At 40.2% G+C, this 16,049-nt stretch overlaps 2 protein-coding genes across 5 annotated transcripts; one reads left to right on the plus strand and one right to left on the minus strand.

Moving 5' to 3' along the window:
- Positions 1-3,610: 3,610 nt before the first annotated feature.
- On the plus strand, positions 3,611-6,998 carry LOC115665301 (protein trichome birefringence-like 33). Of its 4 annotated transcripts, XM_056312933.1 has the most exons (8): positions 3,611-3,683; positions 3,758-3,793; positions 3,884-4,133; positions 4,490-4,715; positions 5,519-5,690; positions 5,791-5,990; positions 6,116-6,274; positions 6,479-6,998. In XM_056312933.1, exons 1-8 carry the CDS (start codon positions 3,681-3,683, stop codon positions 6,816-6,818), a joined length of 1,386 nt encoding a protein of 461 aa, XP_056168908.1. In that variant the 5' UTR covers positions 3,611-3,680; the 3' UTR covers positions 6,819-6,998. The 4 variants fall into 4 exon arrangements, with proteins under 4 accessions (XP_056168908.1, XP_056168909.1, XP_030443034.2 ...); XM_056312934.1 differs by having other exon boundaries at positions 3,613-3,793; XM_056312932.1 differs by having other exon boundaries at positions 3,629-3,683; positions 3,758-4,133.
- A 5,662-nt stretch (positions 6,999-12,660) lies between these two features.
- On the minus strand, positions 12,661-14,038 carry LOC115670434 (abscisic acid receptor PYL4-like). The gene has a single exon (XM_030592079.2). The coding sequence runs from the start codon at positions 13,745-13,747 to the stop codon at positions 13,073-13,075; it is 675 nt and encodes a 224-aa protein (XP_030447939.1). The 5' UTR covers positions 13,748-14,038; the 3' UTR covers positions 12,661-13,072.
- Positions 14,039-16,049: the final 2,011 nt, after the last annotated feature.

Genomic DNA, 16,049 nt, shown 5'->3' on the forward strand with positions numbered 1-16,049 from the left:
TAAGTGTTGGCAATAATTATTATTATTCAGTTTTCTGACAATAGATAATTGATTGTTGTGCGTATGATATAGGGAAAATTAACAAAAAGTCCAAAATTTATTGCAATTATGTCAATTCAATTTTAAATCTATTTTTTTTTATCAATTGAGTCCTAAATTTTTTGTATTTGTGTCAATTCGGTCCATTCAACCAATTTTGATTGGCCAACGCTAACATGGAAGCTGGCTATCATACGTAGCGCAACTGACGTTGGCATGGATAATTTTTAATAACATGTTAATATTTTTTTGAATTATTTTTTCCTTTTTTTCTTTTCTTTCTCTCTTTTTTTTTCTTCCCTTCTTCCTCTAATCTGTCACTGGACCTCGGCGACCGGCCAAAGGCAAGGCTCACCAGCCTCTAGCAAAGCTTGCCCTCGTCAACCACCAGCAAGGGTGAGGGTGAGGTTGACAGATTGAAAGAATCAACAAATGAACTCCAGATGCCCTAATCAAGAAGAGTCAGTCACATCTGATTACCAATTCCTCAAACGATCAATTCGAACAAGAGCAAATTGAAAAATGGAGAGAGAGAGAGAGAGAGAGAGAGAGAGAGAGAGAGAGAGAGGCAACATACATTGCAAGCAATGATGAGGTGACGGAGTCTCGCCATGCCCTCACTAGTTGAGCCTCGCCATGGCTGGGCGAGGCGTGAACTCGCTAGATCTAGCGAGGTCAGCCTCGTCGACCTCGCCAGTGGCCGGTGGGACAAGATTCGCCAGAGGTCGACAAGGTTGACCTCCCGACCCTCGCCTCTAGCTGATCGCTGAGGTCCGGCGATCGGCTAGATAAAGAAGGGAAGAAAAAAAAGAGAAAGAAAAGAAAAAAAATTAAAATTATTATTAAAAATTATTCACGTCAGCATTAGCTGCGCCACGTAGGACATCCGGCGTCCATGTTAGCTCCGGCCAGTCAAATTAGCCAGATACACTGAATTGGTACAAATGCAAAAGGTTTAGGACTAAATTGGCATTAAAAAATGTTTGTGTTTGATATTGCACAATTGCAATATGTTTATGACTTTTTTTGTAATTTTTCTTTACGATATATTTTCTTTTTGGCCCTGGACAGTAGAGAATACTATAATCACACCAAGGACCGACAATTGAGAAATTTTAACCTAGATTAGGATGATATAAATTATAAGGTTCGTTGATTATTATCTAGCATTCTCACTACAAAAAAGTAGGTTTTAGCGACGAATTTTGCCATGAAAAAAATGGAAAAATTCGTAGGTAAACGAATTTGCGACAAAAAAAATTTCGTTGCCAATTCGGCGTCGAAAAATTTAGCGACGAAAAATTTCAATTTTTGTCGCTAAATTGCGACGAAATATATTCGCGGCAAAATTCGTCGCTAATTAGCCACAAACTGTATTCGTGACAAAATTCGTCGCTAATTATTCGTGGCAAAATTCGTCGTTAATTTTTCGTGGCAAAATTCGTCGCTAATTATTCGTGGCTAATTAGCCACGAACTGTATTTGTGGCAAAATTCGTTGCTAATTTGCCACCAAATTTTTTTTTGGTTAGTAATTTGCGACGAACTTATTCGTGGCAAAATTCATCGCTAATTTGCACAAAATTTTTTTACTTTTGCCACGAACATTGTTCTGGAACGAATTTAGCGACGAATTTTTATTAATTCGTCGCAAATTAGCGACGTATTTGAATTCGTCGCTAATTAGCGACGGAATTAGTGACGAAAATAAAATAGTTGGGAACGTGCCGCGAATTTTATAGTTCATCGCTAATTCTATCGCTAATTTGGAACGACTTTAACGACGAAAATAAACTTTCGCCACACATTCGCAACTATTTTTATAGTTTGTCGCTAATTTCGTCGCTAATTAGCGACGGAATCAAATTTGTCGCTAATTTGCGATGGAATTAGCGATGAATTTGAATTCGTCGCTAATTAGCGACGAACTATAAAAATAGTTGGGAATGTGCGGCGAAAGTTTATTTTCGTCGCTAATTAGCGATGGAATTAGCGATGAACTATAAAATAGTCCGGAATGTCCCGCCAAAGTTATTTTCATCGCTAATTCCGTCGCAAATTAGCGACGAATTTTTTTTCCCGCCGCAAATTAGGGACGAATATATTTTTCGTGGCAAATTCCGTCACAAATTAGCGACGAATTTACTTTTCGTCGCAAATTCCGTCACTAATTTGCGACGAAAAAATATTAGCCGCAAATTTCATCGCTAATTAGCGACGGAATTAGCGACGAAAATAAAATAGTTGGGAAAGTGCTGCGAATTTTATACTTCATCGCTAATTCCGTCGCTAATTTGCGACGAATTTAGCGACGAAAATAAACTTCCGCCGCACATTCCCAACTATTTTTATAGTTCGTCGCTAATTTCATTGCTAATTAGCGACAGATTCAAATTCGTCGCTAATTTGTGATGGGATTAGCAATGAATTTGAATTCGTCGCTAATTAGCGACGAACTATAAAAATAATTGGAAATATGCGGCGAAAGTTTATTTTCATCGCTAATTAGCGACGAACTATAAAAATAGTCAGGAACGTCCCGCCAAAGTTATTTCCGTCGCAAATTAGCAACGGATTTTTTTTTCTGTCGCAAATTAGCGACGAATATATTTTTCGTGGCAAATTCCGTCGCAAATTAGTGACGAATTTTTTTTTTCGTCGCAAATCAGCGACGAGTTTATTTTTTGTCGCAAATTTTGTCGTAAATTAGCGACGAAAAATTTTTCGTCGCTAATTTTCCGTGGCAAAATTTTGGTTTTTTTGTAGTGTCTAGCTTGTGGTAAACTCTTTCTTGTGGTCACGAGCTAGATATCCAACTTAAAAAATTCTTTTGTAGTTGAGCACAATGAAAACCCAACGACCAAAAAGATTATGCGAATGAAAGGGAGATAAAAATCAGCCTAAATCTCACCAGTCGATTGTGCGAGACCGAGTCCCATCATTAGAACTCGTCGATCATGAATGTGCAACCACTCATTAGCAAAACAAACGACGCACCATAAATAGATTAAAGAGCTCCTAATGATTCCGTGAATCAATTGAAGATTCAATGTGCATTATTAACGTCAACATCATTGAATTCTATACTATGATTTTGGTTGATATCTCGCTATTAAGCCTTTTAATATATACGTGGCTTGAGATCTGAATATTGACTAATGGGGAATGACTATTGGAGTGAGGAAGCAAGTTAAAAGAGTGACCAATCATTTTAATGCTGAAACATCACCAAATGTTTTTTTCTTCACCTACAACCTCTAGAAAGAAGATTAAATATAATATAAAAAACCCTAACTTGTCCCAAAGCTTTTCATCTTTATTTGAACATCACACGCTTGTATTTACATAGTTGCATATATAAAGTAATGATAATGATGTGCAATCTTTTCCGGTGACCTTGCCTTAGCAGCCAAGCGACATCATAGTTTTCCTTTAAGCTTGATGGTCAGTGCTATTCTTCATCATCACGCCCTCCTCTTTTGTGATGGCAACTATTCATTCCACTTCACCTGTCATCAACTTGATGTAAGCATATATTATATCAGCTATAAGTATAAGCTATGGAAATAGAAGTAAGGCTAATCACTGTATGAGAGCATGGTTCAGTGGAAGGATTTCTTCTAGCGAGAAAATGTGAACTTGATGGTGAGATTTACTTAACCTCTCCATCATAACCCTAGATAACTTGAAAACACCTCTGACCCCAGTTCAATTCCCAGATGATCAACGTGAAGATTCAACCATATCCACGTCAGGTGAACATTACCCTTTGGCATTGCTTGTATCATTCCTATACTCGTTCAAAAATCCCAAGTAATGAACATGCGACAACTCATCATCCACAGCTGTATTTGAGTAGAAGCTTTCCATCACAGAGTCTGAGAGAGACACGACCTAAGATAATGAAGCCGCCCATCTCTATATCTCCATCTTCTTCTCCTTCTGTGCTGAGAAAAGCACGTCTCTCTCCGTACCTCTTCACATTATTGGCCTTCATCCTCTTCGTCACGGTCCTATATGGCGAAGACTTCATGTGCATGTTCAACCAAGAGCTCCAGCTCGGCTCCGTCTCGACCTGGCTTCTGTCCACAGCCGGTGAGCTCACATGTTTGCTGACCGAATTCAACTGTTGCATCATCTTCGTCCATGTTATTAATTCTTAGTAGTTGCAAAAATCAAAAGATTCTTTAGAATTGGAGTATACGTAGAGTACAAAAACTTGGTTTGCCATCAGCCACGATCATTTCGATCACCAAGGATTCGGTCGTCAGATCATTCCGACTTTAAGCGTGGCATTGTTTGAAACTTTATTTGCATCATTTGAGGCATCAGGGTCAGATTACAACTTTTAGATGCCGCGGTTTAACATATATCTTGCATAAGAGTTATTTACGTTCAAAAAGTTCTTCACCAAATTGTATTGGCAATGTTTTTTCTTTCTTCCTAAATAGAGAGGAAGAGTGGCGAGGCAGGTTCGTTGCCGTTTGCCATTGGGAAGACAGAGGAAGGTTGCGATATCTTCAGAGGGAGGTGGGTGAGGGACAAGTCGACGCGACCCCATTATGAAGAATCGGATTGTCCGTACATCCAGCCTCAGTTGACTTGCCAAGAACATGGAAGGCCTGATAAGGAGTATCAGTTCTGGAGATGGCAACCTGATGGCTGTAATCTTCCCAGGTAAATTCCATTACTCAAAGAATATATGCCTAAAAAGTCCATATGAACTTAAATCTCACCTCGTTATATTTGTTCATAGTCCACAAAACAAATTCTGTTTAGCAATTCCAAGCCAATTAATTTGTTTGGCGACTTTGCATTGTTCTACTCCGCCTATCTATACTACTCTAAAAGGAAAGATGTGAGGAGTGGTCTCTCACGAAATTGACCATATTCACTTCACTTAACATCTCTAGATTCCAGTTTCTTCTTGATTTTCACATACGTCCTACTTTCCTTTGTTGTCTAAGTTTTTTTTTTTAATAATTATCTGGATATCGCCGGAAAATTTTGCAAAAATTCCACTTACAATTTTGTGAGAATCATCGAACATGCGTGCATAGTGCGTCGAAGTCCTTATTTTAATTAAATGGCGCATTGGACCCAAGAGAGTATTGAAGATCTGCAGGCTGAGCACATTGCACGTCTAGGCATCTCTTGTTCTATTTTTTTTCTTATACTATTCCCACCTTTTTGCTTCTTTGTTTTGATCCTTTTGGGAGGGTCAAAGTCCTCGCTTATAAGGAAAGAAAGTCCGGACTTTTTTTAGGCCTTGACTTTTTCTTTTTGGGAAGATTTTTCCTGCATAAACTCGATCAATTGTAATCCAGGCCAAAATCTTAGGCATTGATTGCCCGTGTCTAATGGGGCACTACATCATTCGACGTTTGAGATCACTTGATTCGTGAACAGAATTGTCCAGTATCATCTTATGATTCCCATGATCAAATTTCATGACTTTGTCACCAAAATAATGATTGCAGCTTTAATGCCACACTAATGCTTGAGACACTGAGAGGGAAGAAGATGATGTTCGTCGGAGATTCGCTAAATAGGGGACAGTTTGTGTCCATGGTTTGTCTTCTCCAATCAGCCATCCCTGAAGGCGCCAAATCGATGGAAACGTTCGGTTCGCTCACTGTTTTCACTGCGAAGGTGCGAAACTGGTTTCTGCGGATCTCCAACATAAAACCACTAATGTTCTCACATTAAGGCACGTTCTTATTTGTGACATATTATCCGCTTTCGGTTATAGGATTACAATGCGACGATCGAATTCTACTGGGCACCGTTTCTTCTGGAGTCGAATTCAGATGACGCAGTAGTTCACAGGATATCCGATCGGATCGTGAGGAAAGGGTCGATCAACACGCATGGGAAGCATTGGAAAGGAGCCGACATGATGGTGTTCAATACCTACCTATGGTGGATGACCGGGCTGACGATGAAAGTCCTGTAATATCTCTACGTCTCTCGTCTAATATGTCTCGACTTTGCTTTTCATTCTTTTGACTTTCCTTGTGACCCAATCAAATTGAAATGGGAGATCTAATTGTGGTTTTACTTTTACTTCTCTGTAGGAAAGGTTCATTCGATGATGAGGTGAAGGATGTGGTGGAGCTGTCAACAGAGGATGCTTACAGAATGGGAATGAATAGCATGTTGAGATGGGCTCAAATGAATATGGACCCGAAAAAGACAAGGGTCTTCTTTGTTAGCATGTCACCTTCACATGGAAAGTGAGTTCTGATTCCCTATCTTCTTCCATTTCATTCAGCTAACAGAATTTGATTCAATAAGAATACAAAGTTGGCACAAACTAAATGGAATCCGTATTAATTCTGCACATACACATGACGATGCGTTTTTCTGTAGCATGTAACGATGTATCTGTCAAACTAAATCTTGATGACGATTTCTGCAAACGCTGTGGTGGTATGCAGGAGCATCGACTGGGGCGGCGAACCAGGCGGCAACTGCTACAACGAGACGACGATGATCGAGGACCCGAACTACTGGGGCTCGGATTGCCGGAAGAGCGTGATGCGGGTGATCGGGGAGGTGTTCAGCAAGACCAAAGTCCCCATCACGCTCCTCAACATCACTCAGCTCTCAAGCTATCGCAGAGACGCGCACACCTCCATCTACAAGAAGCAGTGGAATCCGCTCACGGCCGAGCAACTGGCCAACCCCGCGAGCTATGCCGATTGCGTGCATTGGTGCTTGCCCGGCCTTCAAGATACTTGGAACGAGCTTCTCTTCACTAAGCTCTTTTATCCTTGATGATCATGGGGAGTGCCCAGAAAATGGGGTTCTGTCATCAAATGAATATGTTCTTGATCTTCTTCCTTATTTTTCTGGAAAACACTATAGACAAAGGAATGGAAGGGCAGCTACCAGCAATTGGCTTTCATGTATAGTAAATTTGAAATTTTTTGAAAGTATTGAATTTATTTTTTAAGATATGGTAGGAGGTCACGATTCACGAGTTCCAAAATAAGTTTTTCTTTAAATTTTTAATTTTTATGGTTACTATTGGTTTTTTTTAGAATGGGCCCTGCTCGGCCTAATAGACCAAAACACGAAGTCCAATCTCATGGGCTTTGTTGAATATTCCGTTTGGACCATCCCACCGTTCAATTGGGTGATCGAAGTCGACTTTGCTAAGAGACTTCAAGTCAATCACTTCTTTCTTATACTACCAATTGGAATTTGGTGTGTTAGAGATTGCTAAGAGATAAATGTTTCTCTGGGTCACGTAAATACTAGCACGGAAATCACGAGTCCAAACTTTTATTTAAATCATCACGATTCTATCGAAAAATATTTCCAATACACGCATATCGTCGGAAATTACGTATTTCATTGTGTCTATGGATATATGGTCATGGTGGACTTCGCCATTAGATCTACATAACTTAACTTGAAGAATGTAGATATGTTCTGAGTAACTATTTAACGATCGAATTCGTACAGCTATGTATACATCGCTACGCAGATAAAGGAAGTTTCACTTTAATGTAAATTACAGAAACATTCGGTCATGTCTAGACAATACAAAGAAATTATCCTTTCAATATATGGATGGTGGTGCAAACTACTAACATTTGAAGCGACATGATCTCAAGTAATTGATATCAGAAACGTCAACGATGGGTTCCCGGCTGGAAGGTAAATTTCTCACGAAAATACATTTTGGAAGTAAGAAATGTGAATAAAAATAATAAATAAAAATATGTGGGAAAAAACAAGAGGGATAGAGAAAAGAGAGCAAAAAGAGAAAGGAATGAAGTCGACAATCCACGTCTGAGATTAGATGTTTTGGGCTGCTCTCCACCAAATGCTACCAAAGTGCTTCCTTTTACTATGCTTCAATGGTCTAATAATTATTGATTATATAAAGCAAAAGGAAACTCTTATTTTTAATTAATCTCAGTCGCTTTTTTCTTCAACTAATTGTCTTTAATTATTTATTTTTATAAGCATTGTGTACGTGAGCGAATGCGTAAATACATGATTTTATTTTATCCTCGCGTGTAGTGATATTGAGATCGGAAGATTTTTCTATCCCACGACAACATTCCTACAAAGATCTTAAATTTTGAAACAATTTTCTCTTTCCACGTATGTTCGTACAATGTCTTTGTATTGTGTATTTTCATCACTAATTTCGTTCAATTATTCGATGATTGAAATATTTCTCGACCGGTGTTTTTTTTTATAAATATTTTAAATGTCAATTTCTTACATGCGCAATGCATGTACACATTTGCTAGTATTGTGTATACTAACTCAATCTGTTTGACAGACAAAATATTTCAAATATGGCAAAAATGAACTTATGTTTCAGCTTATTTTTGTTCACTCCGAGTGAAAGGGTAATTACCTCAAGTGGCTCTTGTAGATTGGTGTTTGAGCTTGTTCCATTGGTACCAATTAATGGAATGATTATTAATTTTTGAGATTCTTCTTTTATAATATAGGGCACGGGAATTGAGACCTGGTTACTTGAAAGCTCCTAAAACACCTTACAAATCTCATGAATTGGTAGAAAAATTATCCAAAAAGTCCTAAATCTATTGTATAACTATCAATTCAGTCTTAAAATTTTCAATTTGGCCAGTTTAGTTCGGAACATTTTGAAGATTTACCAATTCGATCTTTCTGGCCAATTTTGAATGGAAATAGCTGATGTGGCGGTCTAGTCATCGTTAGTTACCTATGTGGCATGGCTGGTGCTGACGTGGACGATTAATATATATTTTAAAATTTTATGAATATTTTGTTTTTTATTGTTTTCCTAAAAAAATAGGGGATATACAAGGCCGGTAGTTGATTGATCACTACTGGCCCTTTCGGGAAGATGAACAGTGAAAGAAAAAGAAAAGAAAAGAAACGAAAAAATAAAAATGCATAAAAAAATTCAGAATTCTTTTCTAAAAATTACAAAAAACTATTCACGTCAGAGCCAGTCGTGCCACGTAAAATGGTCGGCGTCCACATTAGCGATTTGAGGCCAAAATTGGTCAGGAGGACTACATTGACAAATCGTCATAAAGATTTGGATTTAATTTGGTCTAAATTGAAATGTTTATAATTGAATTGGGCGTCGTACAATATAAGCTTATGACTTTTTCAACAATTGTCTCTAAATTGGTAAAGGTCCAAACTCTTAGCCTTAACCGGTAGCAATTTGCACGTAGTTGGTGAGACTCAAACAGATGAAGGGCCTGTTTGGTTTAGCATTCAAATGCTGCTTTGGGGCTCTAAAGGCCCTTGGGCAAATGCAAACTTGTTTGGCAATTTTTTTTGCAAGCTTTGAGGAGATGCAATTGCATCTCCAAAGCTTCCTAAGGGCCTTTGGCTAAATGGAGGGTTGAAGGAGCATTGGGGAAGTAGCATTTTCGGAATGCAAGTGGCACTGTTCATTCCGCTCTTGTTCATCGCGCCCAAGGAGCCACACCGGAGGCCGCTCGAGGGTCCGGCGACCGCCGCCTGAGGTCGGCCGACCTCCGGCGACCACGCCTGGGTCGCTGAGGCCCGGCGACCGCGCTCAGGGTCGCCCGACCTCGAGCGGCGCTCGGGTCGCGCGACCCGGATGCGGGTCGCGCGACCCAGCACCGCACGAGGTCAGCGGATCCAGCGGCGGTCGCCGGGGTCAGCGATCCCAGGCGGCGGTCGCCGGAGGTCGCCCGACCCCCAGGTGGCAGTCGCCGAGGTCGCTCGACCCCGGCGACCACTGCCTGGGGTCGCTCGGCCTCAGGCGGCGCTCGGGTCGCGACCCAGATCTGGATCGCGCGACCCAAGCGCTGCGTGAGGTCGGGCGACCCCAGGCGGTGGTCGCCGGGGTCGGGCGACCCCCAGGCGGTGGTCGCCGGAGGTCGGCCGACCTCAGGCGAGGCTGGCGGCGGCCAGATCTGGCCGCCGGAGGTTGGCCGGCGGCCGTTTTGGCCTGCCGGACAGTCGCCGGACAGTCGCCGGCGGTGCTGGTTCAGGCCAAAAAATTTTTTTAAAAAAATATTAGCAAAAGTCCTTTACAAAATTAAGATTTTACCAAACGGTATTTAGACCAAAGTTGTTTTCAAATGTGATTTTAAAAGACACGTTACCAAACACTACTTGCATTTCGGAAAACCCCTTTAACTCAAAGGTATTTGCATTTTGCCAAATGCATTCCCCCAAAGCCGAACCAAACAGGCCCGAAGCCCACTTCTTGCGCTGGAAATCCCTCACGCCCCTACCCAACTGCGCCAATCTTGGACTTTTCGATATTCAATTGTATGCCCGTATCAGTAGTAAATTTTAAAGCGCCGCAACAATTTTCTTTTCTACTGAAGCACACAATAAAGAGAAGTAAATTTGGAAAACTGTCTGATTGGAGATGGCATGCATCTCCCATCTAATTAATTCTTCTCCCTAGTCGACGACCACGCAATTTGCTCCAATAAATGTTGAAACTCCAATCAAGTAGGCACCAAACAATAACAAGAATATGTTAGATTCCGACCATTACTCTTGGTAGAAATTTCGTGAGTTGTTTTCTCCCTCTCTCCACGAAAAGTCTCGAGTTGTCAACTCATTCGTGGAGCGCACACAAAAACGAAATATGGGTTGGAATCGGTCATATTCTCGCGAGAGAAAAACGAGGAACCACACCACTCGATTGATGGGGAGGCCTCCTTGCCCCCCACTTGCCAAAACCACCCCCAACACTTAGAGAATATTTATAAAGAAAGGAAAAGGGCAAAGCGAAATCAAGCAACTTGCTCTTGTTTCGTACATCAACTTGGGTTATCTTAAGGAGGTCAAGTTGCATGCAAGATGTCGATTCCTTTCCTCCCCATTCATTTTTTATAAATAGACTGGTATTCTTCCTTACACCATTAATGAAACCCCAACATGGCCTCGCATGCACTTGCACGGAAAGTTCCTACCAGGGTTTTTCTTTTGGTCCTCCCTCTCTCTGCCTTTAGCTCTTTCTCTCTCCTTCCACAGCTGTTGATGACTGTGCTTCCCAGATTTGCCTACAGAAATATCATTGCCGACTCCATGAAAATATCCCGCCACCCTGGCTCTTTGCTCTTTCATTTATGCTTTAAAGAATGACCTAATTCCCCAAAAAAACCTCAAATTTTAGGTCAAGTCCCAAATCTACCCTGAACTTTCTTTTTGTCTCCGAAAAAACCTCAAACTTTAGGTCTAGTCTCAAATCTGTCATGAACTTTTTTTTGTCTTAGAAAAAACCCCAAACTTTAAGTCCAGTCCCAAATCTGCCTCGAATTTTGTTGTGTAAAAAAAAATCACCAAAATTCAATTTATTTTCAAAAAATACTCTCGTTATCTAGTCCCAACTTGACATGGCACTTTCATGTCGATAACAAATCCACATCAACAAAATAATGGGGCTTTTTTTAGATAAAAAAAAGTTCCGAGTAAATTTGGACTGAACCTAAAAATTATGTTTTTTTTTAAATTAAAAAAAATTTGGGATGGATTTGTTATCGTCCCTAACTTTCATATCCTAGAATAGTTTTATTTTGGAGAATTTCAACAATTTTTATTTGATTTGATTTGTTATTGAAGTGGAAATGCGACATCGGTCTGTACCTATTGCCCCATTACTTTGTTGATGGGGATTTGTTATCGACGTGGAAGTGCCACGTCAAGTTGAGACTGGATCACGGGGGTACTTTTTGAAAAAAAATTGAAATTTGCTTTTTTTTTTTACATAAAACAAAATTCGGGTCAAATTTAGGACTGAACTTAAAGTTTAGGGTTTTTTCTGAGACAAAAAAAAGGTTCGGCGCAAATTTGGGACTGGACCTAAAGTTTGGGATTTTTTCTGAAACAAAAAAAAGTTCGAAGCAGATTTATGACTTGACCTAAAGTTTGGCGTTTTTTTAGGGGATTCACCCTTTAAAGAACTCAAAAGGACGTGTGGCTTGTAAATACATTGGATTTTCTTTTTTTACACCTGCATTATATATTTTATTTTAATGGACCGTATGTCCGGAATGCTCGCGTCGTATGTATCTAACATTTCAAAAACCGGTGAAGATATATTATATATATCACCGATGTAAACTGACTGTTCGTACAGAATAATATCTGAACGGAAACATCGATCTTTTTCTCGATTTTAGAAAACAGTTCGTTCATATGTCTCTCGCGCTTCTAGCGAGCAACCTCAGCATGTATATATTAAACTCTCCAAATGCTATCTATGGAATAAGAGTTCTTAATACATATTGAAGTATTATACTTATGGGTTAATGTGTTGCTGAGATTGTTTTGATTTTTAATGTTGGACCTGGGCTCATAGCTTCGTTTCTTGCTACCGACGTTATTGACTGTGTCGGCATACGCATTGATATTGCAACTGCAGGTCTATTACCTTTACTTAGTACTATGCACTGAGAGCAATCAATTGGACGACTGTTTAAGTTATATATTGGCACTATCTCTAAACAATATCTTCATTCGTTTGTAAGGGCAATAGTAGCAAGTCCCTTGGCTCCTTTATATAGAGCCTCATGCAAGAACTAGGTTTTATTGATTTTCCCAAGTCTGTATAACGTTTGTTTAGAGAAGGGAGCAAAGTATAAACTTACCAACAGCAAGAAAATTCACAATGTCCATTTAAAATCCACAAAAAACTACAAAAGTAATACAACCTAGTAATTACCCCGAAGTCAAAAGTAAAAGCGAGAAGACATGTAATGTCCACAAAAAAATAAAAATAAAAATAAAAGGATGAGTTCTTACCCTTCTTCTATGGGTAAATTATAATGAAGAAACGCTCTACAAAGAGAGAGAGAGAGAGAGAGAGAGAGAGAGAGAGAGAAGAAACAAATTGACACAGGACCGGAAAAAAGAAAAGAAACCAGTGATAATATTCTATCTTCTTCTACCATGTGCAACCTGAGATAGCTTAATAAGCTAACCGAATTCCCAAAGCCGGGTACCCGAGATCTGCGTACCTGAACCGTATCAGAAGCAAAAACAAAGCGACCACCAATTAAAACTTTAAATGATGATCATGATCCTGACTCTTTTAGCTGGCTTCTCTTGGCTGAGCTCTCAAAGATCTGTGCCAAAGACTGCAAATTGCACCTAACGATCGTTTCCACAAAAACGCATGCGTCTTCCTTTGTGTTACCGTGAGGCACATCTACCACATAGGACTCGATCACCACCGTACCCGACCCATCCGACGTGGAGTGGAGTGTGGTCACCGACCGGTAGTTCGCAAGCCGATGGTCGCCCCCGACAATGCTAAAACTCATCACATGCTGCTCGTCGTCAAGGATCTCGAGCCTCTCCATGCTCGAAACCGCTGGGAGGCCCGACACCACGTGCACCTCCCTGAGGCTTCCCACATCGCCGTCGCCGTCTATCACGTGGCAGCTCTTGAGGAAGTGCTTGTACGCCTGCGGGTTGTCAAAGCGGCGGACCATGGACCACACGGCGGAGACAGGCGCGTCGACAGTCTGGACCACAGCGGAGCAGCACTGGTTCGGGGCTACCGCGTGGGTGTGGTACTGGGCCACAGATTCCGGTACCGGCTCAAACCAAGGAAGCCCGTCAGCTCGGCTCGTGACATCAACTACTTTAATTTGCTTGTGGAAGTTCGCAGCAATGGCGGCGGTGGAGGCGGTCACAGTGGTGGGATGGGAGGGGTTGATTCGATGTAGTTGTAGTGATGAAGGCATTTTCTGGATTTCTTCGATCTCTCTGGGCTCCCTCTCTGTATGCGAATGGAGAAGCAAATTTAGGGTTTATAGCAGAATGATGAATACATGAAAAATTCTGAGGAAAATATATGCATGTAGGTGTATTTATGGGAGTAAGTAAAGAGGAAAGGAAAAGAAAGAGGGGTTTCATTTTATTTCTTGTCCACTTGCACTGGTTTTGCTCTTCAACTGGGGGATATAAAAGAAATGAATAAATAAGACAAGGAGACGAAATTAAAGCCTTTTGGGCTTCGAGATTAATGCCAATGTGTGTGTGTTGTGTGTGATCCTATCAATCAACTTACGACGGACCAAGCAACTTGATCGTCAACTTGCATATTGCTTTTGGACTTAGTTCACGTGAATTATCCACGTCTCCACTTGAAACTACCATATTGCCACCCTACCCGGTTCATTATTCAAGACCATCTGTTCTTATTCAAATACAAGTTTTCCCATTTTATTATTGGGATATGGTGGACGAAACTTGAGTAAAGACCGGGTGTGCTTCTGGTGCATTCGCTATTAACCGCGCGTTTCGATTGTCGATACTCTCTCTTTTCAAGGATAGACCATATTAATAAATTGAGAATTTCATAGTTAAGAAACACAACAACTTTCCCCTAAGCATTGTTTGACCGTTAACATATGCACTGGTTCGAATTTAGCGACCGGTTAACTGTGTGTCAGCAGATACTAAAGCAACAAAAAACCCTAATACAATATTACAAATCTACGAGAAATATGCAACATTGGAAACATTATCGCGTCGATCTAGCTACTTTTACGGGTCATATAGGAATTTCTTGATGTGAAGTAATATCACAGAGAGGGAGAGAGGGAGAGAAACATCATCTCTTACATAAGCATTATGTAAAATTGAAAAGATTATAGTCTAAGCTTTGAATACGGTACTTTCTGCCGCTAATTAAGGTTTGGGGTTTGACCATGTCGCGTGAGAAAATTCGGCGTGTGGTCCCGAACTTTCCCAGATAATGTTCCTGTTCTGTGTTATTGTATTTACCTTCGATTTGGCGACTTAGGCCGGCAACAAAGCCATTAGTGTACATTCGATAGAGAAGTTTACGTGCAGCCAGGTCAAACAAAATCAAATTTTCCTCGGTCAAGCCATCCAACGATAGCCGTCTAGTGCTCTAACGAGTGACCCTTTGTCCTAAAAATTGGCAAAAGTAAAAAAAAAAAATGCGCACATAATATTCTCAAATAATTAAATATAATTGCAATCATAAATTATTTTGACTAAGATTTTATTTGGAGAAAAACGGTGACAAGGTTGACGAGTAATAAGTATAACTCGTGAAAAATCTTCCATGTGTTGCGTAGTCTTGCAAACATGAGTTCCTTTTTGCTTGTTGCTTATGAACACTTCACGATTTGGGCGTAAAGTTCAACCGTGTAACTTGCGGTCAAGACCTTCTGCGACCGTGATAAAAATTGCCATAACCTTATTTAATCCTCGAAACCGGGCCTGTTTATTTACAGTTAAACAAAAGCAAAAGATAATACATTTTTTACTCTGCCGAAATCGAAAGCATTTTTTTAGATTTAAGAGAACTATGGAAAAGAATTACGGAATAAATATACGTGTGTACATTCGACTATCACGAAATTTCGGGCGTTTCAAATTTAGAAAAAGTCATAATACGGGAGTTTCAAGATTAGATTATAGAAAAGGCGAAAAGAGATAAGTGAAAGAAAAAGAAAAACGAAAGTCAATCCGGCATTTTTGAAGTCTAAAATTTTGAATAGTATATATACTTGGGCTTAGTGCAGCCTAAATTAGAGCTCAAAAAAAGCACATCCCACTCCAACCGGTGAGCAACTTGGGAATGGTGGATATGTACCAAATTGCCAATAAGGCTATATTTTTTATATGTGTATGTCATTTTTTTTTTAGTCACGGTCACTTTAATTAGGTGCTTAGGTTTATTGACTGATTGTACCTCTGGCTCAGAGACCAATTTGATATAGTTAATAACTTATATTAAAAAAAATGACGCTGATTTGATTTCTGGGGGTCTCAAGATCCATCCAAAGTTAGCACAAATTCAAAAAAAAAGAAAATACTGGCAAGTGGACTATCTTTAAGCGTGCGTGGAACCCTAAGCTAAGATAGGCCCATCGTTTCCTGCTGAAATAATGTAACAAGTTGAGACGTTGGTTGTTCCTATGTCTCCAGCAGATGACAAAACGAGCAATGTTCCCCCTCACAAGCTGTAGTTTTCTGTTCGACAATGGAGCCGTCGTAATTCATCGGTCT

Source organism: Syzygium oleosum, unplaced genomic scaffold (genome assembly GCF_021117445.2).
Source record: "Syzygium oleosum isolate NSW1041296 unplaced genomic scaffold, Sole_v2.1 Sole_v2.07, whole genome shotgun sequence".
Classification (NCBI taxonomy): domain Eukaryota; kingdom Viridiplantae; phylum Streptophyta; class Magnoliopsida; order Myrtales; family Myrtaceae; genus Syzygium; species Syzygium oleosum.

Excerpts from the sequence above, each read along its gene's own strand:
- LOC115665301 (XM_056312932.1), top strand. Across the intron at positions 5,691-5,790 it reads TCACTGTTTTCACTGCGAAG|GATTACAATGCGACGATCGA; the intron begins GTGCGAAACTGG and ends TTTCGGTTATAG. Across the intron at positions 6,275-6,478 it reads ATGTCACCTTCACATGGAAA|GAGCATCGACTGGGGCGGCG; the intron begins GTGAGTTCTGAT and ends GGTGGTATGCAG.
- LOC115670434 (XM_030592079.2), bottom strand. The coding sequence starts at position 13,747 with ATGCCTTCATCACTACAACTACATCGAATCAACCCCTCCCATCCCACC.